The sequence below is a fragment of the Melospiza georgiana genome, chromosome Z, assembly GCF_028018845.1.
Source record: "Melospiza georgiana isolate bMelGeo1 chromosome Z, bMelGeo1.pri, whole genome shotgun sequence".
Lineage (NCBI taxonomy): Eukaryota > Metazoa > Chordata > Aves > Passeriformes > Passerellidae > Melospiza > Melospiza georgiana.
In genome coordinates, this window is record NC_080465.1 from 832,300 (window position 1) to 856,714 (window position 24,415).

At 42.9% G+C, this 24,415-nt stretch overlaps 1 protein-coding gene across 1 annotated transcript in view; it reads left to right on the forward strand.

Annotated features, from left to right (window-relative positions):
* The window catches only part of MSH3 (mutS homolog 3), a 92,244-nt gene that overhangs the window by 42,396 nt on the left and 25,433 nt on the right, over window positions 1-24,415 (forward strand). Inside the window, exons 13-16 of the mRNA XM_058043454.1 lie at window positions 8,356-8,488; window positions 17,575-17,762; window positions 20,235-20,403; window positions 22,993-23,057. Coding sequence (XP_057899437.1) covers window positions 8,356-8,488; window positions 17,575-17,762; window positions 20,235-20,403; window positions 22,993-23,057 — 555 coding nt within the window. The remainder of the gene's footprint in view (window positions 1-8,355; window positions 8,489-17,574; window positions 17,763-20,234; window positions 20,404-22,992; window positions 23,058-24,415) is intronic.

Sequence of the window (24,415 nt, forward strand, 5' to 3'; positions counted from 1 at the left end):
TTGTTCCCAGTAATGCACACAAATGCACTCAGAGAACATTCCATAATTGCAATTCACCTGTGCCTCCTGGAGTGACATTCTCAGAGGAAGTAAGGCTCCTGTACTGCATCTTTTCCAGTCAGTGAGTAGGTGTATCAAGAAGTGAGAGGGTGTAATTACTGCTTTATGCCTTAGAGTTGAAAATCACTTGGGATGATGACTAAATTTCCTGTGAAGAAACCATACATTAGGATGAATAAAGATGGAATGTGTACAGACTCATTTGGGCTAACTTGAAGATACTCTCTAAATCATCAGTGATGTAGAGACAAGATGTGTACATTTGGGGAAAAAAGGAATGGCAGAAAAAAAGTTTAACCAGGAGGTGTGTAATGTCCTCAGTTACTCACCTGGGTACACAAAGATAATGAGATAAAAGCGTATCAGTCTCTAGCAACTGAGCTTTTCAGGAGGAACGAGGAAGGTTGTTTTTCTGCAGAAGTTAGGTAGTTGTGGGTCATAGAAGTGTTATCCTACCTCTGAAATCCAAGTTGCATCGAGTGCCTTTCTCACCTGGTGTCTGTAGGTGGAAGAGAAGGGGATGATGGCCTGGAGCATCTGTGGGTGAGGGAAAGCTGCTGTCCCCACTCAGGCAGAGGGGTTCCAGCAGGAAAGGGGCCAGAGCAGCCAGGGGGCTCAGGACAGCTCTCAGCATCCAGGGTTGTGTGCAGTGCTGGAAGCTGAAATGCAGGGGGCTCTCAGAACCCTGGGCCTGTCAGCCAAAGCTTGGAATTAAACCCAGGATTTGATCTGAGACCTTGGGAAAGGCTCCCAAACTCATGTGCTAGAAGTGAGAATGAGGATTTATAGTTTAAAGCAGAGACACACTGAGCTAAGTAAAGGAAAGTTTAGAGTTTTAGAGTTTAGGATATAGAAAAAATGAAAGTACTTACTGAGGTAAACAAGAAGTTAGGATGCAGCACTGTAGGTTTGTGTGCCATTAACATGAGTTAATGTTAATGGCACGCAAACCTACAGTGCACCTTGGCTAAGAAAACGTGCACTGTAGTATGGGTCCATAAGACAAAATATTTAAGAATTGGGTCAAAAGCATAAATATCCTTGTTGGCAGTGTTTTATTGGTTTAAGAAATCCTTCAAAGGTCTTGTAACTAAGGGTCTTCTGACCTTCTGAGCCATAGGGTGAGGATGTGAGCTGAACTCACCCTTCCTGCCCATGTAAAAGATAGGAAAAATAAACCATATCAAGATAAACAATTCAAAGATTCCATCTCAAATTCTTTCCAAAACTCCCCACAAGTGAATTATCACAGTGGCACAGTTACAAATAATTTCTTTCCTAGTGGGAAATAGATCTCAGAGCCCTTGAGGCTGATGTCAAAGTCACTGCTTCTTCAGTGCCTACATGAGGAGGACAAATGTAAGGTTCACATGGGCCTGGCTGAACAAAGCTGGCTCTGGTTTTAATCTCTTGTTGTGCTGTTTATTTTGGATGTTGTTCTATACAGACACTGCCCTGAACATGACCAATCTGAAACCTGACCTCTGCAGAATGTGTCCTTCCCTGTCTCTGTGTTATCCATGGTTACCCACTGCCTCCCTCCTTCCCTTCCAGAATCTTCTTTGCCTTTCCCTCCTTCCCCAGGTGTCAGGATTGCCCATCTGCAGTGCAAACAGACCAATAAACACTGCATCCTTTCCCTGGATGGGCAATAATTTGTGTCTGTGCCTTGCTCAGATGCTCATTCTTGCACAATTTCTTGGAAATCTGCATTTTGGATATATCAAACACACAGCCTTGTCAAGGCTGGCTGGAGTTGAACAAGAGAAGGGATTTCTGGTGCCAGGGAGGAGGGAGAGATCTTGCTGTGGAACTGGGGAGAATCTGGCTGCTGTGGGCCTCTGCTGCAAAAGTGCTTCCTTTGAGTTACAAGGATTTCCAGTGCAAAATTAAAAAAGCTTAGGGATGTGTGTGAAATAAACTGGAAGGGTGTGAGATGTGGACATAGCAGTTTTCACAGTAATCTCTCTCTTTGGGTGTTCTCCACAGGGTTTTGAGTGTTTTTGTGTTTGAAGTAGCTTAAGCAGACTGAGTGACCCACAAGTGCCTGGATTGTATTTCTTTTATATTCTTTTGTCTCTGTTGGATTTTTGGTGTTACGTATGATGTGCCTGCATTTATCTGTAGCCAAGATCACCTGATCTTTTTTTACTTAAAGCTGATGTTTAAGAAAGGAGAAAAGGAGTAAATTGTCAAGAAAGGAGAAAATTGTATCTGTTTAGACAGTTGCCAAAAACACGTCAACCTTTGCTTTGTGCTTCAGAGAAACAAAAATTTTAATGACTTCTCAAGAGCTGTATTTCCATTTTTTTCCCAGGGATTCCAGCATACTTTGTCCCCTGTTTCTTCCAGTTCTGGACAAGCTGATGCTTTTGTGATACTAAAGCCTTGCAGGATGGTACTGATAATTATTGTTAGTCTGAATATGCTTTGTCCACAGGAGCTCAGAATGACTGGCAGTGTAGCAAATTCAGAGCTGCAGAGTTCAGGACTACAGACAGTTCCTTGTCTCCTCCTGAAGAAGAGGAACTGTAAATTGGCATTACTAATGCAGCATGACTTGCTTGGAGGATATAAACTGTAGGACTGGGAAGAAGAGGGTCCCTTTACAGTGGGATAGGCAATGACATGTGTTTTGTAATATAAAATAATGTCTTGCTCTGCATTTTCTCACTTTGAATGTACTGAGTGCTGCTTTATTTATACTTCTATACACAAAGTGTAATTCTAAAGGAAAGTCTTTCAAGTTTGACTTTGTCCTTGTTCTCATAATTAAAGTATAAGGGCAGTAAAACAAAGTGTCTAAATGACCTTGTCCCATCTTATTTTGGAGTTAAACTGGTTCCCATTTGATACCATCTTCATCCAGAGCAGGATTAGAAGATATATTTTTTTCCCCAGCAGTTATTTATGAATAAAATCCACTGATCCTACAGCAGGGCTAAATTTTCCTCCTAAGAATAACAATTTTATAGAATCAGTTCCAGTATAAAATGCACAAATGCAGGTTACAGCATATGCCTGAGATCTCAAAATTGTTGTAGGAAAGAAAAAGATTGCAGCATCATCACTTGTATTGATTCATTTTTGCTTAGCTGTGTTTTGGTCCCTTTGCTGTGTCTAATTCCTTATAAATGGAGCAATCAGGCATTCATTCATGTTGGCTAAAGTAGCTAATTGTTCCCTTTTTAGGCACAAATAGCTGAAATACGTTGTGTATGAACATAAACAAAAGTGTTTGATTGCCATTTGCATATTTTGGACGTTCTTTTAACAGATGTGAAGCTAAAGTTTAGGGTGCTTGTGTACTGCTGCTCAGTATTTGAGATCCATTCAGGGAGGTGGTCCTCTCCTCTTGGACCTCTCTGGAGACATCAGGACTTCTGGGAGTAAATTACTTAAAAAACAAGAGAACAGGTCCAGAAGGATGCTTAATTTTTTTAGGTTTCACTTAGATTTCACTGTACTATTTATAACTACTCTTGTTTGTGCTATTTCCTTGGTGCTAATGGGTAAAATTCCAGCGGTCACACCAAAATTTAACAAATTTATCCCATAAAATTAGCCAGTTTCTAGCTCAGCCAGCACTTAGGCAAAAAGGCAGAGGAAAGGGGGGCATCCCAGAGCAGCCAGGATGGGCAGGGGCTCGTGGTGAAGGGAAGGACGGAGGGTCCACAGAAGGGCACAAATCTTCATTAGTAGTTAGGAATCCTTGTGAATAATCTTCTGTGACCGTGTTCACAGGGGTCCCAGGATGAGGGGAGAGACCAGGATCTGACTCCGTGTTTCAGAAGGCTGATTTATTATTTTATGGTATATATTACATTAAAACTATGCTAAAAGAATAGAAGAAAGGATTTCATCAGAAGGCTGGCTAAGCTAAGAATAGAATCAGTAAGAATGATAACAAAGGCTTGTGGCTTGGGCCCCGTTTCCAAACCAGCTGACTGTGATTGGCCATTAATTAGAAACAACCCCATGAGCCCAATCACAGATGCACCTGTTGCATTCCACAGCAGCAGATAACCATTGTTTGCATTTTGTTCCTGAGGCCTCCAGATTCTCAGGGGGAAAATTCCTAAGGAAGAGGATTTTCATAAAAAGATGTCTTTCATCCTTCAATGTCTAATTTAATTTCTCAGCAAACCTACAGTTTATTTGTAAAGGCAAGTCTCTTTTTCCATTCATCAGTCAATGGACTCCTTCCCATGGTTTCTTTCTCTCCCAGTGCTGGTTTTATCCACCAGCAGACCCACAGCTTGTCTGTAAAGACAAATCCCCCATTGCTCTCAGGAGGACATCCTGAGTTTACGGACTGCACAGTGGTAATTCTGCCTGGGCTATGGTGGCATTAATTGCCTGTATGAAAGGGAGTGGTCTCAAGCAGGGGACACTCTGTGCCATTTAACATGGTCTTTAACTTAATCAGCTCATCCAAAGTCTTCCTTTGTCAGCCATGGTCTGAGGGGAGGTCAGGAAAAGCCCCATAATACATAAGTGAGTCATTTAAATGGTACATTTTCATTCTTCACAATGCTGCAGTTAGGAGGCTGTTAGGCTTTGATTTAGATACCATAGCCCATGGAAAGCAATGTTTGCTGTTTCATACCCTTAATCGTGGGTTTTTAAGGAACCGAGTTTCTGTGACTGACAGTTTTGTACATCAGTGGTGTCCTAGAACGGATTTAATAAGGTAATCTTAATTGTGTACACTGTTCTTGAATTATGTCCTTAGCATGATGAATGAATTCATACTGTGCGCATTTAGCATAGGTTAAGAGATTTCTGATAAATTTATTTACCTTGTGTTTAAATAATACCTTACATTAATGAAAATGTCCTTGGTTCTTATACAGCAGTTACATTATCAATTTCACTTTATTTAAATGTAAAGATATATTATCACATCTAAAAAAGTCAGGTTTGTTTTGCTGCAGGAGAGACCAGCAGATCTCTGTTACCACACCAGCAATCCTGTTTAGGCTGCTCAGATGTTAATTCAGTGCAGTGCTTTCGTGTCTGCAGCCTTCTGCTTTGTCAAAATAATTTTTAGTTCAGGATTCAAACATCTTCTTCGCATTTTCTAATTTTCTGTATTGTTCACTATTTGGCAGCAGAATAATGCAGGGGAGTATCTCATTATTTCACTTCAAGTAGTTCTTTTAAATGACTGCAATAACAATTCTGCAGTTAGATTTTGTTATGTTTAAATACACTGAAAAGTGATTTTAGTATTGTATTAATGATGCTATTCTTAGATGGAGGGTATGGCAGAAGTAAGAGTATTGCTTTTAGTCAACTGAATTATGTTACATTATTCCACAGAAGATTGCTTGGAAAATTGGATAAAGCTCAGATTGCTGACATGGTTTATACAGATGAGAAAGAACAGGCTAATATTGCACCTCAGTGCAGCATGAAGTAGTAGCCAGTTCAGCTGGCTGTTGGGTTTCTTTGCATAATGTTAGATCCAGGTTTTCTGGTAGTGGAATTCTTTTCCAGAGCACTCAGAGATTGGCAGCCCCAAACTGTGCAGTGCAGAACAAATTCCTTCTGAGATGGCTTAGCAACTGGCCTGTGCAGTGCATACATTTATACATTGGCGCTCGATAAAATGTTTGTTAATTTAAATATTTATATTTTAAATATCTAAATATTTGATGTTTAAAAGCGTTGAAATTTGTCATCTGTTTTTATGGTATCTCGTTCCAGTCCTTCCTTCCTGATGGGTATATGGTGTTTTAGACAATTGTGAGCTGTACTTTCTGAATTTTGAAATAGGAATCCCACTGCATTTTCTTTACAGGTGGAAAAAAAGGGGTCACTTGGTACTGAAAGCCATTTTCCTGACCCTTTCTTATTTGTGGGATTAAAGCAGAAAACCCGTGTGGGTGCTTAGTTTTAGATTACTGGAGCTCCACTAACACAGCCATATGTGAGGATGATTAAAGTGCAGATTAAGCTTTGGAGGGAGGGGTTTTTCAAATATCTGCATCTATTTTACATATTACTGCCAGTTTCCAATTGGCCACATAATAATGCTGTTAGGCCACAGTAATAGTGCTGTTTAAAGTAACTAACAGAGTTCTGCTGCTGACAGTGCCTTTAATAATGAAAAATAAAGGTTTTTATCTTCTTTAAGGTACATATGTGTATAATTTAATATATATACACATATTTACATATATACATATGTGTATAAATTTAGTTCAGTACTCCCTCATGTGGAGGGGAGGTGTTCCAGGGTTTCACTTACAGCACACACCAGTAATTCTCCATGAAGATGGGATTGTGGGTGGTGACACTGACCCCTCAGAACATCACTGCAGTGTCACCGTGATATTTTCTGGAAAATCCTCTTTGCCCAGCATCTTCTCCTGGGAAGCTGAGAGGCCTCAGAAAGAATGAAAACAATAATTATCTGTTAATTGTAATTGTATCGTTAATTGCTTTGGAATGTGGTCTGGACACTGTTTACCAACAGATGCATCTTTGATTGGTTTCATGTGAATTGTTTTTAATTAATGACCAATCACAGCCAGCTGTGTCGGACACTCTGAGTCAGTCATGAGCTTTCATTATCATTCCTGTTAAGCATCTGATGTATCCTTTCTCTTTTCCTTTAGTATAGGAATGGAATGGAATGGAATGGAATGGAATGGAATGGAATGGAATGGAATGGAATGGAATGGAATGGAATAGAATAGAATAGAATAGAATAGAATAGAATAGAATAGAATAGAATAGAATAGAATAGAATAGAATAGAATAGAATAGAATAGAATAGAATAGAATAGGATAATAAATCAGCCTTCTGAGAAGATGAGGTCAGATTCTCATCTCCCGCCTCCTCCTGGGGACCCCACGCCACCACAGTGCAGCTGTTTGGTGGCATTGTGTGCTCAGGGTGTTCCGTGGCTCTGCCCTGCTCAGGTTCCTCCCTGTGACCCTGCTGTCAGGGGGAGCTGCTTCCAGGGTGCCTGGCTGCCCACAGGAGTGGGGGAGATCTGTAAAATGTGCTGTTAGATTTGTGTTTAGCTGAGTGCACACCCAGGCATGATTTCCCCTTTCACATGGAGTGCAGTAAAATTTCACGGACTCTGAGATTCAGCTGTCTTCAGGGCCAGAGGCCTCTGGCTGCTGGACTGTTGTAACGTCTGCAGCCTCTGGAGGTGCCTGATTCCTTTGATTTCCTCATGGACACTATTTATGAGCAGCCACACTGGCAACTGGCCTGAAACCTCTGCAGTAAAGGATACGGGCATGCAGGCAATCTTCCAAAAATGTTAAGTTTGGATTACATCTTTAGTTCCCATCCCTCTGTGTTGGCTGAGCTCTGAGCATCTCACTGGTCCCTGGGAACGTGAGCTGGGCTGCTTTTGGACACACTTGTCTGGGATGTGGAGTGTGTGCATCAAAGCACTGATTTCTCCTTGGACTGCCTGGGTGGGTGGGCTTTGGGTGCACCCATGGGCCCCCACTCTCAGTACCTCCCTAAGAAGCAGCAGGAAGGCAATTTATTTGCATAGAAAGCAGAAATGGAGTTACCTCTGCAACCTGCAGCCAGTCCATGGATATGTTGGAAGGATAGAGAGGAGAAAACTCTCTGAAAACTCGGGTGAAAATTGGTGGTAATTGTCCATTTCTGCTGCCCTTTGCTTTTAACAAAATGATTGTAAGGAGCTTGCCAAGAGCTATGGAATCACCTCTTCTCATTAAAAAAGTGTTACCTCACTTCAGGAGGATGTTTCTGTGACTTCAGTCCTGAAATAAGGAGATAAACGTTACAGGTTTTAGCAAAAAAAAAAAAAAGAAAGAAGGTAGAAAAAAAACAATGCAGTGCTGATCCAGGTATTTACCAGTCACTGGTCAGGAGCAGACAGGGAGACAAAATGGTGAGGTTGTACTTCTACAACCTGCTGGGGTGAAGTGTGGTACGTGGGGTTCAGTGTGAGCTCCAAGCCCTCTGCCCATCCTCCTGCACTTGTACCTGTGGGGTGGAATACTCGGGGTTCAGTGCTGCTGCCACCAGGAACACACGCAGAATTGGGCACTGAGGTGTGTCTTGTGAGCACAGACAGGGCAGAAGGAGCCCATGGCCAGGATCTGGCTTGCATTTGGAATGAAATCCCAAGATTCTCTGCATTCCTCAGTTCTTCTGCTACTCATGAGGATGTGGCATTAGTCAAAGATTGAAACAAATCAACCCAAAACAAACCACAGGAAGAGGTTTACTACCTCCCCCTTCCCCTCAGAGAAACACAAGTTTTAATTATTGATCTTCTTCTTTTGCAGTGAAATAAATGCCCGGCTTGATGCTGTGTCTGAAATTCTGCTGTCAGAATCCAGCGTGTTTGGTCAGATTCAAAATCTTCTTTGTAAGCTGCCAGATTTAGAGAGAGGCCTCTGCAGTGTTTTCCACAAGAAGGTACACCCATCATTACACTAATTGATTGTTTTCTGAACAGCATCATTCTGTTTTGGTGTGCTTCCATTGGTTTGCATGTTTGTTTAAAAATGTTTTCTACTTAGCAGGACTGAGGCTGACCTATTAAAGGGACGTGGGTTTATAAAAATCAGATGTGGTGAAATCTTGCTTTGTGATCAGCAATGTGCTGAGAGGAGAAATGTCTGGGTAGGGTTCTGAAGCACATGCTTTGGACTGCTAATGATAACAGGCAAACATGTGCAGTACTCATGATTTAGTGTCTGGATTCAGGGAGGAGGGATGGTGCAATAGACCCTTCTGCCTTGAGCTGTTGTTTGCCTTTTAAACCAAAGCTTTGCATTCCATATGCTTCTCTAAAATCAGACGTGCAAGTGGAACCACTTGGCTGCTGCTGGCTGTTTGCAAATGAATGTTGGTTTGCTTGCAAATTCTCCAGTTTGGACCTCAGGTCCACGTTTTAATAAGAGTCACTTATGAGAGATGAGACGCTGACAATTCTTAGTTGAAGCACATTAATGTGCCAGTGGCACCTGTGGAGTACATCATGTTCTTTCATTTCACTGCTCTGCTTAGAGGTTTTGACAGGTTTTTTTCCAATAAAGGAATAGGTGGGTAGAATGAGAGCAAAGTTGAAATTTTTTTGGATGGTACAGAATAATGTTTTCCTGTGTATGAAAAACTGAAACCCAGTTTTTATACAATTTTCCAAGCCCTGCAGTGTTTGGCTCTTGGAAGGGCTTGTGTGTTTCAGGGAATGGATACAGAGGTCCAGCCATAACAAAGGTTGTGAGAAGAGGAGTGTGCACCACTTTACCCATCCTCTGGAGTGTACCACATTCACATGATAAAATTGTTGGGTTTCTTTGTCCAAACAACTGCCCAGGAATGACATAATTCACTTTTTAATGGTTTAACTCATTTCAGGTTTCATACACAGTACTGTTTCTAGGAATACATCTGCATTTCACAATATCCTGGAACTGCTCTGCTGCTGCCCTGTGGGGTTTTTGCTTTGGTTTGGTTTTGTTTTATTTTCTGTAGGTACTTATTTCTTCAGATGTCCCTCCCTGCTGTAGAGCTGCTAGCCTTTTTCAGCTTTTAGCTCACTTTTAGGTGGAGCCATGCAGAGACCCTGGATTGTCGTGTGGTTTTTGGGATGAGGTGACAATGCAGATTGTCTGAACAACAGCCACTGCAGCATGAAGATGGGTTTAGTGAGTCAGATGTTGGAAAGAAGCTGCAGGAAAGGAGAAATGCTCCAGCTAACTCCCTAAGAAGGGTAAATGATGGGGGAAGCTCTAAGCACACACTTCTAATGTGATGGATTTGCTTCCCCTGGTAAAGGCCTGGGTTGTGCAGGGCACTCTGGAGAGCACCTGAAGCACTGAATACCTGTAGGGCTTTGAGGAGATGGCAGTGTCCCTGAGAGACAGGGTGTGTTTCCAGTAAAGAATCAAAAGCAAACTCTGGGGAGCTGATTCTGAAGCATAGCTGATGAATGTGGAGCCTGAAGAGAGGTCCCAGCAAAGCAGATATGTATCCAAGAACATGGAGTGACTGGGTTTCATGGATTTTTTTGTGTTTCCCCCCAGAGAATGCTGCCATTTCAGTTCCTACTACAGAACCCTTTCCAGCTCTGTTAATTCCAAATGTTCCACATGCTCAAAGTGATGTTCAGTACCATTTCATTCTATTAAGGGATCCCAGACTCCGAGTGGAACACTCTGATGGCTTCACTGAAGGAATGTGCTCGTTAGTTCAGTGTCAGCTGCAGGAAAAATAGGTGAATGTGACAAGCATTTCCTGCTCCAGGCCCTTTATACTTCAGTGAAGTCATTATTTGAGGAGGCGTGCTGTACAAGGAGACTCTGAGGTGTCCAGAGATGGCTGGGGTGTCTCAGTCATTTCAAACATTCTTTGGAATGTTTTTTACATTCAGGTTAGCCACTGCAGGAATTGTGTTGTGCACAGGCCTGTGCACCAGTAACCTCTGGAGAAGACAGAAGGCAATGAAGGCAGAACAATGGTCTGCAAGGCAAAGCATCCTGATGGGAACTCTTGTGATCAAGGACATCACTGTCTGTTCTCCTGGTCTCAATTACTCCTTTTTTTTAATTTGAAAGCCTGCTAATAAGTAATATAAGATGGCATAATTCAAGCTGGGAATTGTTAACCTGGCCCTTCACGAGTTCCCATTGCCTCAAACCACCAAATCCAGAATCTCCAAACCACCACAACCAATACACTGTTTCTGCCTTACCGCAGGTACATCCACTCTGGAATTAGAACAGTGTTTTTACGGTGGGAATTAGGTCTTGCCTGGGGGGTTACAGTTCAGCTGTGGTTTTGTCCCAGCCTGGAAGAGGACTGAGGGAGTGGTTAAGGAGGCAAGAGCAATATTGCAGTTGCCATGGAGAGAGGAGTTGCTCCACAAGGACTGGCTGGTGTTCTCACTTTGTGCAGGCCCAGCAGTTGACACCTCGCCAGGCAGGAATGCTCTCCACTCCCCACTTTCCTCTCTGTGGGAAAAGAAGGGTGGCTGGAGATGGAATGGGTGAGCACTTCGGGGCAGCACTCAGAGGCTGACTGCAGAGGAATCTGAGAGACAGGGAATTTTGAATTTTAACCTTGAGTTTTGTCTCAGCTAGTGCGGAATCACCTTAGTGGCAGAGGTGGTGCTTGGAGGAGAATCACCAAATCACCCAGCACAATTTGCACCACAGGCATTTCCTTCTGGCATCAGTGGGAGATGCAAATGGCAGGACCCTCCTTTTTTTGCCTCAGTTAAAGTGGAGACTTTTATTGCCTTGGAGTGTGGCAGAAGAGGGTCAGTGACCGATGTTTGAGCAGGTTTTACAAGCAGTACAGAGTAAACATGCCATTTGCACTTTTAGAAATGTGTCCTGCAGGGCCAACCTGATGTTTCTTGCTGTTTTCATGCCTGTGTTTTCACTGTGTTTCAGAAGATAAATATTTACACAGGCTCAACCCATAAGTGTTTATCTTATTTGTACCCTTCACTCAACAAACATTTTTTTCTGACTAAAGCACAGTCACCAAAGGAATTATCATAACAATTGGCCATTAGATGTACAAAACAGATTAAAGGGGAGCTGTTTACCTAAGGAGGGAGAGCAATAATCAAACCTTACTGTGGTATTTTCAGGGTCCCCCTTGGCAGGAAGGAAATGATGAATCTGACTCCATGTTCTTAGAAGGCTAATTTATTATTTATGGTATTATATTATATTAAAGAATGCTATACTAAACTATACTAAAGAATACAGAAAGGACGCTTACAGAAGGCTTAACAAGATAATAATGAAAACTTGTGACTCTCCAGAGTCCAACACAGCTGGACTGTGATTGGTCATTAAGTTAAAACAACTCAGCAGAATCCAGTGAAACAATCACCCGTTGGATAAACAGTCTCCAAACACATTCCAAAGCAGCAAACACAGGAGAAGCAAATGAGATAATTGTTTTCCTTTTTCTCTAAGGCTTCTCAGCTTCCCAGGAGAAGAAATCCTGGGCGAGGGGAATTTTCCAGAAAATATGACAGTGACATGACTTCAGCTTAAACATACCTTGAATTTTTACTTTTTCTTACTATGGCAATATCATGCACATCTTGCTTATACTACACTTTTAATCATTTAAAGAGTCTGCATCACAGATATTTTTGGGTTTGCAGTGCTATATGCTGATTTGAGCAAACTTTTCCCTGTTAAGATGATTAATATAAAGTCATAACAAGGGGACTTAATAATCTTAAAATTAAGTACCTCATTTCTCCCAAACCAAAGTCTGCTCCCTATGCTAAAGAGATAAAGGTGGGAATTACAATTTAAAGGAGTGATAAATGTATAGTGCATTTAGACACCCATATTTTTTTTAATTTGAAATGCTTTTAACTTGGAGTTAAAAGTGGTTAGTGGCTGCTGGCTGTGGGTCTCTGTTGGAAACAATTTCAGTAATGCAAACAGGGCTGAATTGCTGTCAGTGTTGCTGAGAGGGTGTTAGATCTCTGTGATCTTTCCTGCATCCATTTTCAGGACAGTTTGATAAACTGTTGGTTGAAACTATTGTTTGGCATCACTGTCAACTCTGAGGTTATTTCTCCAGTGCCAGAGAAGTTATGGCTATCATTGCTGTCCTCTCAAAAGCAGGCTTCAAAAATAGCATTGGATCAGTTCGTGAGAATATTTTGTGAATTCAAGACAGTTAATCCTGCTTCATGTAAGCAATTTTTACTGTATTTTAAAGCTTCTAATTTATAACACAGTGTGTATGTTTGTGAGGTTACCTTGGATTTGAATGGAATCAGTGCCACTGCAATGGGGCCCAGATTGTCAGAGTTATTTGAATGTGTCTGTTCCAAGTTGTCTGTTTGCTTAGTGAATGATTTCTGCAGGGGATACATTAAATTTTACATGCAAAGTCCTGCAGTGCTCCTAGCATGGACCCAGGGGGAACAGGGACACTGAATAAGCACAGAAGAGCTGTGTTCACCCCATTCTTGGGGACACTGTTCAACAAGGCAGTTTGCAGTAAAGCATGGTGAATTTCCCTTTCTCTAAAGGTCTGTAGTCGCAAAATCAAATGGGTTTTAACTCATTGGGTGACTCCTACAGTGTCCTGTGGGCCTTCAGAGTTGCTGTGAGGAACTTGAGAGTGTTTACTAAGCATCTTCTGACAAACCTCATAACTTTAAGAGTTGTTTTAGGTACCTTGAAATGCAGCTTTCTCCTCTTAGTGAAGCCTGAGCTTCAGCAGCCTCACCAGCTGTCTTGGTTTGGAAAGACAAGAGTCTGCTAAGGAAGGCAGGAGCCTCCCCTGAAATGGAGACTGTAAACCCTCCCCACCCCTCCCAATTGCTATAAATTTTAAATTAAGGGGCTCTCAGGCAAAAATATGGGAGCAGGAAATAACAGTTCTTGAATAGGGAAAGGAAACAAATAAAAGGATAAAATGAACAATGCAGTACACTAGAACAACACTGCCAGAGTCAGAACCCAACCTGACACCCTGTGGGTCAGGGTGTTGGTGGCAGTCCCATTGGAAATGTGGCTCAGCCCTCCTCCAGTGCCAGGGGTGGTTCTGCTGGAGCAGGGGGATCTGTAGGGAAGGATGTATTCTTCCTCTGAAGATCCAGTGGGAGGAGAGACAGCTGCTGTTCCTCTGGGGAATCCCGTGCAGAAAGCCGTGCTGGTGTCTCAAAAACCTCTGGATTATATCTGGGTAGCAATGCTTGGCTCCTCCCTCTGGATTATATCTGGGTAGCAATGCTTGGCTCCTCCCTCTGGATTATATCTGGGCAGCAATGCTTGGCTCCTCCCTCTGGATTATATCTGGGTAGCAATGCTTGGCTCCTCCCCCTGGATTATATCTGGGCAGCAATGCTTGGCCCCTCCCCCTGGATTATATCTGGGTAGCAATGCTTGGCCCCTCCCTGTGGATTATATCTGGGTAGCAATGCTTGGCTCCTCCCCCTGGATTATATCTGGGTAGGAATGCTTGGCTCCTCCCTGTGGATTATATCTGGGCAGCAATGCTTGGCTCCTCCCCCTGGGTTATATCTGGGTAGCAATGCTTGGCTCCTCCCCCTGGATTATGTCTGGGCAGCAATGCTTGGCTCCTCCCTCTGGATTATATCTGGGTAGCAATGCTTGGCTCCTCCCCCTGGATTATATCTGGGCAGCAATGCTTGGCTCCTCCCTCTGGGCAGAGCATCTCCCAATGGGATGTTCTAGTTCTTATCAGCCATGCAGGGACATTCAATAGTCTGTTATCAGCAATGTCCCCTCCCAGGGAGGTGTGAATGTGGTCACTCAAAGAGAGAGATAAGGCAGACTGCCCACTTGGCAAAGGTAATGTGCCGTACAGATGGCAATGGAAAACATCTTGCATTGCAATCTTCAACACCAGCCTTGTTGCAGACACCTCAGCCAGATGTTCTCACCAATATCTGCCTTTCCCAGCACTCCTACAGGTGTGCACTGATCAGGGCCCTTTATTTCCTTCTTTAAAAAAAGAACAACTGAAGTCCCCACCCCGATGGCTCCCCTGAGGATCTGAGGCATTTCTGGGTGTGCACATCTGCCCATTCTCCCGTGCTGTGCATCACCCTGCTGCCTCCAGGGACCTCCTGGGCACACTCTGGAGAAGCCTGGCAGGATTTGATCCCTCATCCTCATGGGTGTGCTTGGGGATGGTGATGCGCTCAGGCAGAAAGTGTTTTATTTGACTTGGAGTCCAAGCTGGGATTTATCATTTGTTTACAGGTTTGGGCCTTTCCTCTGTGCTTTGACTTCAAACGCCGTTGGTTGACATATTTACTCCTTTATTATTTTGTTTAATTTTGTTATCAGATAGAGGCAGTACGTCCCAGATTATCAGAAAGATGATGATAAATTGCAGCCAGTACAGAGGAGACCCAAAGTTTTCTTGAGGAAGAATAATGGACCATTTATGAAGCAAGACTAAAAGACCTTTTTATTTTTTTGTTAAATTGATGATTAAAGGAGAACGGAAGGCTTAGAGGTGTTTGAAGGGTGTTAACAGCAAAGAAACACTGCAGTTAGTGTAATACAAAGGAGTACAACTGGAGATATTTGGAATAATTTAATGGAAAGGAAAATTGTGCTGTCTGATAACATTTTCACATGATGATATTGTTGCATTATGGGTTAGTGGTAAGCACACAAATATATAGGCCTGAGAGCAGGGAAAAAGAAAATAACACAGAAAAACTGGAGCATTTGCAGGAAAACCTCCTAATGGGTGTCCTTTGTCCCGCAGAACTCTGTGGTTCTGCGAAATAGAGGAGCTTAGGTTCTCCAGAAATATTCAGAGTGCAGTGTCTGTGGCCCTCCTCAATTCCTAAATGTGGTTAAATTGCATTTTAACTAATACTTGTTTCTGCATTTGGGTACAGACATTCCTTGGGAATAACTGCAGTGTCATAAATGAGACAATTGCCGTAGTTCTTGCATTTGAGTGTGGCAAGGATGATAAAGAAAAATTTACTTTAGGGAAGAAATTGAAAGACAAAGGATGACAAAATGAAATTGTAGATGTGTTCTATGAAATAGTGATTCACTGTATCCTGCCTCTTCTGTGAGCAATGTTGTGCTGGTCACCATACAGCCCTGTCCAGAAGTTAAATTCTACATTGCTGTGGTAGAAGAGAAAAAAAAAAAGTTTGAACAGTAAGATATGGCAGACAAAATATATTATATATCGTACTGCCTTCCTTGCATCCCCAGGTAAGGAAAGTAAACTGGTTTTCTTTCAGTGTTGTCTGTTGCCTAAGGGGAGAATTTCAGAAGGCTAAAGGAGGAATGTTTATACCAATCAGTAAAATATGAAGAAATACCAGCCTACTTATCTATAGACAGCCTTTTTCAAACTTTGTGAGACTGGAATGTCCTGGGCGTGTGGCTGGATGCAGCGTGGTTTGGGAGCCCTGGTGCTCACGGGGCTGGGTGTCCCTGTGCCGTGCAGCCGAGGGGCAGCACGAGTGCAACCCCAGGGAGCCCTGCAGAGCCAGCACTGCCCCCGGGGGCATGGCCGGTGTGCAGCAGGGCTGGGACTGCCCAGAAAGCCCTTCCTGAACAGCACTGCCCAGCCGGGGGTTATCTACAGACCACAAACAGGACAGGGCTGCTGGGAACTGCCTTGAGCTGTTTGATTCTCCAGCATCACTCTCACTCCATGGCTATGGCAATGTGCCAGCAGCTCACATCCCAGGCAGCAGACACAGAACTCAATGTCACACCTCACTTTATGAGTTTTGTGACCAATCACACAAAGCAAAAGCACACTGACAGCATTTATATCTGTACAGTGTATATTCTATATTGACAGTAGTTGTGTCCAACCACTATGAGCACAGGTACCTTTGGTTAAACAGTGCTGGCTTATTTCAAATGCAATACCTGCTTGTGAGCCTTCAAACACAACGCACACAGCTCCATTATTAAGCTTCAACATTCCTAATATCTTGCTAGATGAACTTTTCTGTAGCTTAGGGAGTTATTCTAGACAAGCATTAATACACAGACCATTGTTTTATTTGCCCTTGCTTTTCTACAGTTTAAATAATTTTTCTGCTGCCCAATCTCATGGCTGCTGCTTGGCTCCCGTCACAGTTCTGCTGTCTCTGGGGCCTTTTGCAGCTTTCCCAAACCCCTCTGATTCGGTGGTTTCCCACACCTGAACAGGATCTGAAGGTGACAAACGCTGCTGGCTCTGGGGAGCAGCCAGAACCCTACAGCAAAGTGCTGAGCCACAGCACAGGCAGCACAGGTGGCTCGGAAGGGAGAGGAGGCTCTCTTGCAGAGCTGGTGCTGCAGGTGAGGAGCTGCTTGAGGGAGGCAGCTCCTGCCCTGTGGGTGTCACACAGGAGGCCCTGGCAGGGCTGTGTGTGCTTGGCCCCAGGGTGGGATGCTCCCTGTGCAGGATGCCCTGGGTGGGTGCCCGGGCGAGGTGGGAGAATCTTCCCTTGTGCCGAGAGGAGGATGAGGAGTGGGCTGGTGTGTCCCCTGTCCCTCCAGGCAGGGCTGGCAGAGCCCAAGCTGTCAGTAGCTTCAAGCACTTTAAACAGGGTGCTGGGTTTCCCTTTCCCTGTGTTTTTTCTTCTCCTCCCTTTGTTCTTTTTCCCAGTCTCTCCCTGCCTGTGCCTGATCTTGCCTTTCAGACCCTGCCCTGCCAGGGCAGCCCTGGGGTGCACAGGGCCCTGTGGACAAGGTGTGGTGCTCCTGACATCACCCAACCTGCTTTTTTTGCTGTCTGCACCTTACTGCTCCTTTTCCTGCCTTTTTGTGCACATCTGCCCCCAGCAACAGAAGCACTGGAGATCAGCTCTTGACACAATCCCGAGGAGAAGGGATTGGGGCAATTGGTATGGTTAATTAGCCCCCCTAATCAGTGGGGCAAGATGGTGCAGCTCTGTTGCTGTCCATACATTTTATTTGCATGCTGTCACATTGTGAAAAAGCAGAAGAACCTGTAAGTGAAAATGCAGTGGACTGTAATGATTCAGACATTCCTTCCCTTCTCAGTGCTCTACCCAGGAGTTCTTCTTGATAGTCAGCACCCTGTCTCGTCTGGACCTGGAAATTCAAGCTTTTGTCCCAGTCATACAGTCCCATGTGAGATCTCCTCTGTTAAAAGATGCACTGTTGGAAATCCCAGACCTTCTCTCCCCAGTAAAACAGTATTTAAAGATCCTTAATGAAGAAGCAGCCAAGTAAGTAGAGAAAATAACCTGATTCTTGTATGCCTCATAGCCTTTCTGAGTAAATGTGTTCAGTTATGCAGATTATGCCTCTTGGTTTAATACACCTCAGTTTTATATTTTTTTATTTCGTATTCATGTGGGTACAGTTCCTTTTGTAAAGTTAAACTAGGTGAGGCAGGATTTTGCCTAGAGGGTGTCTGCCCCAGGCTGAATGAGTTTTGGAAAGTTTCTCACCTGTTTTGGGAGATGAATTTACAGGAAAATATGTTTTGCATTATGTTAATTGGTTTAACAGCTTTTTAATTAATTTTTTTTAAGAGGAGCTACTCCTTTGGAAGAGAGGCTTGACCTTCAGCGGAGGGGCAGCTCTGCTGTCAGCAATATGCTTTCCACTGTTTTTGTGAGAATTCATCAAAGCTGTCTGCATTTTTTTACCTTGTTTATGTCCACTGTTGGTCCATGAGGAAAAAAAGACGGAGGAGGAAGATGCTGGGTTGGAATTAATACACATTAAATTGGAGAATACCCCTAAATAATTTGCTGTGTACTGTTTGTTCTGAAGCCCTGCTGCCTCCACTGTCATCCCTGGATTCTTTGCTGAGGTTGTGGCAGAAAGTTTAGTGTGTTGTTATATGGGGGCAGCACAGTCTTAACTTTTAGAACAGACTAAAAAAAATTGAGAACAGACTAAAAAAAAAAAACCCACTTCATTTATAAAACACCTTTTATCTTTTCCAAACTGAGATTGAAAAAAAAATCTGAGAATCGAAGCCTAGAACTTTATTTTATTTGCTTCTGATTTAGAGGTGGACCCAAGGAGTTTAAATATAGAAGTTGAAAGGGGCAGAAGGATTTCCTCTGCCCAATGGCAAGGTGGGATTATGAGATTTCTGCTGATGCCTGGTGCCCAATTATAGTTGTGACAGTTTGTGCCAAAACAGACTGTATCTAAATCATACCAAGCTAAATTACACCAGATTTAGTGTAGGTAGTTTCAAAACATGGGGTGTTTTCTTCTGTCACTGTACTAACAATGGCTAGAATAGTATACAAGATATAAATGATTTGTAGAATGGGTATATTGTATTTACATTTATTCAGAATGATTAAGCCAATTTACTTTCTGGCCTTTATATATCTCAAAGGTGTGTGGTGGTATTATTTTTACTCAGAAACATTTCTTTCATCAAAATCTTGGCTTCTGCTCACATCCATCCATGCACACACACAGTTGAGCACAGACTACATCACATGTTATTATTGTTATGAGGTGTGGATAAAATCCTGTATTTGTTCTGAAAAGTATCCCTTTCTCCAGGTTTTGGGTTTTTTTAGCAAGCAGATTAAGATTTTGGGATTTGTATTTTTGAAACTGTCAACATTACAATTTTTTGTAGCCATCACATAGCAGTGACAGTCTTCACAATCAGCTGCTGGCTACTAGGGATCTTTTTTTTTTTTTTTTTTTTTTTTGCCTTGCATTCCCATGGAAACTAGTCTAATTAGCACGAATTCGTTTCTAAAAATTAGTATTGTACTTTAAAATGGCATCTTCACTGTCACTTATGTAATCCCAGTGAGGAAGGAGTGCACAGCCCAAGCTCAGCTCTGTGCTGCCTGCCTTGCCACTGGCTCCAGCTGTAGCTCCATTTGCAGGCCAAGGGGCAGTGGAGTAAGTAGAATATTAGATTTTTTTATTGCTTCCATGTTGTAGTACTTTCAGTTGGATAATTACTTGCTCTCCACATATTAGTTTTCAAGGTAATTATATAATTAACTTGCAGAGTTCTGTATTGGCTCTAGAATGAAAAGTTATATTGCAATTAACTTAGGGCTGATCACAGTGCTTTTTTATTGTTTGCCTGATACTTACTTTTTGTTATTTTTGTTGACAGCTGTAATTTTAGTTGCTAGTTCAGCTTCCCAGTTTTAACCATTTGAATGGCATTGCTTGTTTCAGGTTTCAATCCTGACCTGAGCTAGTGCTGCCAAAACAGTTCTGTCATTTTTTCTGGCACTGCAATTAGAAAAGGGCATTGTTTTGCATGTGCTTACAAGTATTCTGGGTAATCCTTTCTGGACAAAAGAAGGAAGCTGCTCTGGGAAAGTACTGATGGCATTCTGCTTCCATGAGGGCCTTGAGGGGGGGATTTTTCCATGCAATCCTTACAAAAATGTGCCCAAATTTGGCCAGATTCTAAATGTGTTGAGAATCTGTGTTCGTGGCATGCAGAAGTCACCTGAAGTTTCATGTTGTCAGCAGTTGGGGTGCCTTTCTGCTCCTGTCCTGAGCACAGCATCTTTCAGTGAATGGGCTCTGCTGTGACCAAGCACCTGAAAATCTGTACTCAGAAGGGAATTGAGCCAATGTTCCAACAAACAAAATAAGGATGCAGCTGGTAGAACTGAGGTGCAGCTGGTAGAACTGAGGTACATCTCTCCCTTTTTACCATTATTTTACCTTGCATTTCTTACGGGTAGGACTGGAGATAAAACCCAGTTGTTCAAGGACCTGACAGACTTCCCTGCCATCCGAGAGAAGAAGGAGGAGATCCAGGATGTGCTGTCTAAAATCCAATTGCATCTGCCGGATATTCGTAAACAGATTAAGAACCCTTCTGCAGAGTATGTTGCAGTTTCGGGTCAAGAGGTACTGTGGGGCTTGTTATGTATGACTGTACCCATCCTTGCCTGGAAAATAGCTTAAAAGCGGGACCTAGCTGGAACTCTGTTCCCTGAGTGTGGTGCTTCATGAGGGCATTTGACTATAATCTTTTGTATAACTTTGAAGAGCAGCTTTCTTGCCGTGTGACTCCTTTATTTGTTAAGTCAGTCACTTCAGTGACTTAAATAATAGAAGCACATTAGTGCAGTTGAATTTGGTTCAGTAATGCTTTGCTTTTCTGTCTGTGTAAAAACACATACTTCCAAGGTTAATTGTATGGCTATTAAGTACTGGAATACTCTCAGAGAACCAGGAAGCACAGCATTTGGTTAATTTGAAGAATGGTGAAAGGATTTCTGAGTACTGAGTCAGACTGTAATTTGAAAGATGGGAGAGGAGAGGGAACAGCATTAAAGAGTGATAAGTGTTGTTTTAGTTCCAATTCTCAGAAATGGTGTTCTGGACTGGAACTTTTCCTCGTGGATGCTGCACGAGTGTGGGCAGGATGTGATCCAGCCTGCCGAGAGGGTCTGTGGTGAAAAACAGAGACAGCAGACCCTGCCACGTTGGTGGGGAAAATGATGGGAGCAGTCAGGTAGCACTGCTCAGCGTTCTCCTCTGGAACTGAGAGTAGGAAGCTGGGAAAAGCTCTGAAACAAAAAATTGGGGAAAGAAGGGAGTTAGGAAACAGAATGAGCAGAAGAGAGAAGTGGGTGAGGACAGGGAGGGAAAGGGCTGGAATTGGCCTGTGGGGCATTTTGGAAGCTGAGAAAGATCCAAAAGACACAGGAGGGAGGAAATAGACACTGCTGAGAATGAGGGAAGGGATGAATTAGAGGCAGCAGCCTTTGATAAAGACCTGAAGTTGGATGTTCCTGTTGAGGGTGAAGCTGAGAACAGGAAACGCACGGCCCAGGAGTTGGGTGGGCTGTCAGCACAGAGGCTGAAATCCAAAGGAAAAGTGGAAAAGTGTGTTTGAGTATTGTCTGAGGTGGGGAGGAGCAGGATCTGAAAGGTTTCTCTCAGGGAAGCTGGGTTAATAGCTGCCATCTGTGTGAAGTGTAAAGGAAGAGAGAGGAGCTGATCAAAGAGAGGAGAGCATCAGAGGAGCTACTGAAAAGCGGTTCCAGAGGCAGCAGTCACTGCACACATTTCAGAGAGGAGGCCTTTGCAGCAGGGCAGAAACCTCTGCAGACGGAGATATGTCTGGGGGCCTTGATGAAAGGAGCTGCAGAGGCTAGGGATTGCTCTTATTTCATGACATCTGGTGTGAGTGTTTAACAGACACCAAAAGAGGCAGCAGAGGGGGGTCAGAGAATATGGTCAGTGCGAAAAAGAGAGATGCCAGAGGAGTAGAAGTAATTTAAACAAAGTTGTATTGGAGGAATAGAACACAGGACTAGAATAGGAATTTATTTGATTTGAGCTCCGTCTTCCTCAGATCTGTATGTTTTATTCTTCCTGTGTTCTTGTAACACCATGATAGATGTGAAATTCAAATGCTCTTTCACTACAGAGAAAAACCTTGGAAGTGCTTTGGGTGAATCAACATTTAGTGCACCCTGTCCTTGCTCTATTCCTGTGTTAGGATTGTTATCCTTGTTTGTTCTTGGGGATGACTGCTGGCTCCTCTGGAAGTTTCTATCTAAATCCCATTAGCCACAATGGAGAAGTTTTGCCAGACATGGCTCTTGTGGCTTTCTGTAAACGTGGCCAGGTTCTGTGTTAACCTAATCTCTGCAGGAAATCTGTTTTCCAGCTGAATTCTGTGACGTGAGACTGCCTCAACTCTCTGACACCCAGGACCTCAGGCAGTGGTTACAGAGATAACTGGCATGAATCATGTGAAACGAGCACGCAGATCTCAGTGCTCTGAGCACCCTGGCCCTGCTGCTGCTGGTCCCTGCCTGACCCCGAGCCTGCTCCAGCCTGCAGCAAACTTGTGCAGGTGCACCAGGGGATGGATGTGTGTCATCACCCCAGCTGCTTCTGGCCAGGGAAGAGCTTTCCCTTCTGGGCTGCTCCCTCTCTTCAGGCTGAGCATGGTTTTCTATTGTATTGGCAGGGAATGTCCCAGCGCAGGACAGGAAAGATGGATCTGACTCCATGTTCTCAGAAGGCTGATTTATTGCTGTATAATACTATATTATATTAAAGAATACTATACTAACTATACTAAAGAATACAGCAAGGATACTTACAGAATGCTAAAAAGATAACAATGAAAACTCGTGACTCTCTCCAGAGTCCCGACATAGCTTGGCACAGATTAGCCAAAGAGTGAAAACAACTCACAGCAGGATCCAATGGAACAATCACCTGTGGGTAAACAATCTCCAAACACATTCCAAAGGGGCAAAACACAGGAGAAGCAAATGAGATAAGAATTGTTTTCCTTTTCTCTGAGGCTTCTCAGACTCCCAGGAGAGAAATCCTGGATGCAGGGATTTTTTCAGACAATGTGAACGCCACAGTTTTCCTCTGGTGCTTGCAGGTTCTGGATAAATGATGATTCTGTTCCCCTGGTCTTCCTGACTTCCCGTGGTGTGTAACATCACATTTCTGTTGTTTCAGTTTTTGATAGAAGTCAAGAATTCCCATAAATCATCTGTGCCATCTGACTGGGTGATGGTTAGTAGGTATGTAAAATGTCTTTGAAGTTTGGTTCTGGTTTAATTTAGAGGAAAAAACAAGATATTTTGGTATTACAATTCATTACATACTTATTCTCATTGTTCCATGTGTTAAGGTTTGTTGGGGGTTTTTTTAAGCTGAAAACCCAACCTAACTGTAAATCTATTGCTTAAAAGAAAAAAAAAACCCAAACAAAACGGACAAAAATTGATTTGTTACAACATCTGTCTTCACACAGTGCATCCTCAAAGCACAGAATTACTCATTCAATCCTTCAAGGTGCATGTGCTGGTGTCAGATCTCTGGCCTTGATTCAGTTGTGCTTGTAGCTTGCACATGCAAATCTGTCATACAGTTTTGATTGTTCTTGTTTTATTCAGAAAGATTAAAGTGGCTGTGCCAACATCTGCTTATACATCTTGGTAAATTCAATGCATTTAAAATATAATTTTATTTACTCATACAGCCCAGTTCTTCTTGCTTTGGCACTTGTTCTAATGTAAGCTTGATTTTGGATAATTTTCCAGCAGGTGAAACAGAGATGGATTGATTTATGTAGTTGGCTTTTTTTCTTTTCAGTAATTTGATTTATGATTTGAATTTATGGTTTGAATACCTGAAACTTAAAATGTCCATGTAAATACTGAATTCTCTGCAAGCCCAAAGTGTAATGTGTGAGCACAAACATCTCTCCCTAAGCTGAACTCTGTTGTGATGCTCTATTCAGTTATGCAAGAATTAACACTCAATTCTCTTTTAATTAAACTTCTTTTAATACTGAGAAGTGCACAGATCAGACAGAATTAACATGGTGAACAAATTGCAGCTAATCTGGATTCTGTAAAAGAATGCCTGGATGTGCCAAATTGAGTCCTTAATAAAAACACATAAATAAATAGCAAGTGAAAACTAGCAAGGCAGTCTGTATTAACTATGTTTATGTCAGGCTTATGATGGAGCTTTCCTCTTCACAGTGGATTTGTTTCTGTCTGGCTGGGTGTGCATCAGCCAGCCGTGCACTCGGGCAGCTGTTGCTGTTGAGCAGTTTTGTGGAGAGCGTGCTCTGGGGTGATGGTGGCACGCTGTGCAGAGCGTTCCAGAGCCTCCTGAGTGGGCAGCAGTGCCACTTCACTCCCAATGGAGGTCACTGCCACCGCCGGGAGAGCCTTCCTTCAGCACACCCATTGCGGGGGCTGCTGGCGCGCACGAAGGGAATGAGTCCCATTTGGCAATTTGGCGTGTGGATGGTGCGGGTGATTGCTGGGTGTGAGAAACGCCAGTCACTTGTTTTTTAAAATTGTAAAAGGTTTAAAGTTTTTAAAATTTTAAAAGTTTGATAGTAATGAAATGGTTATAAAAATAG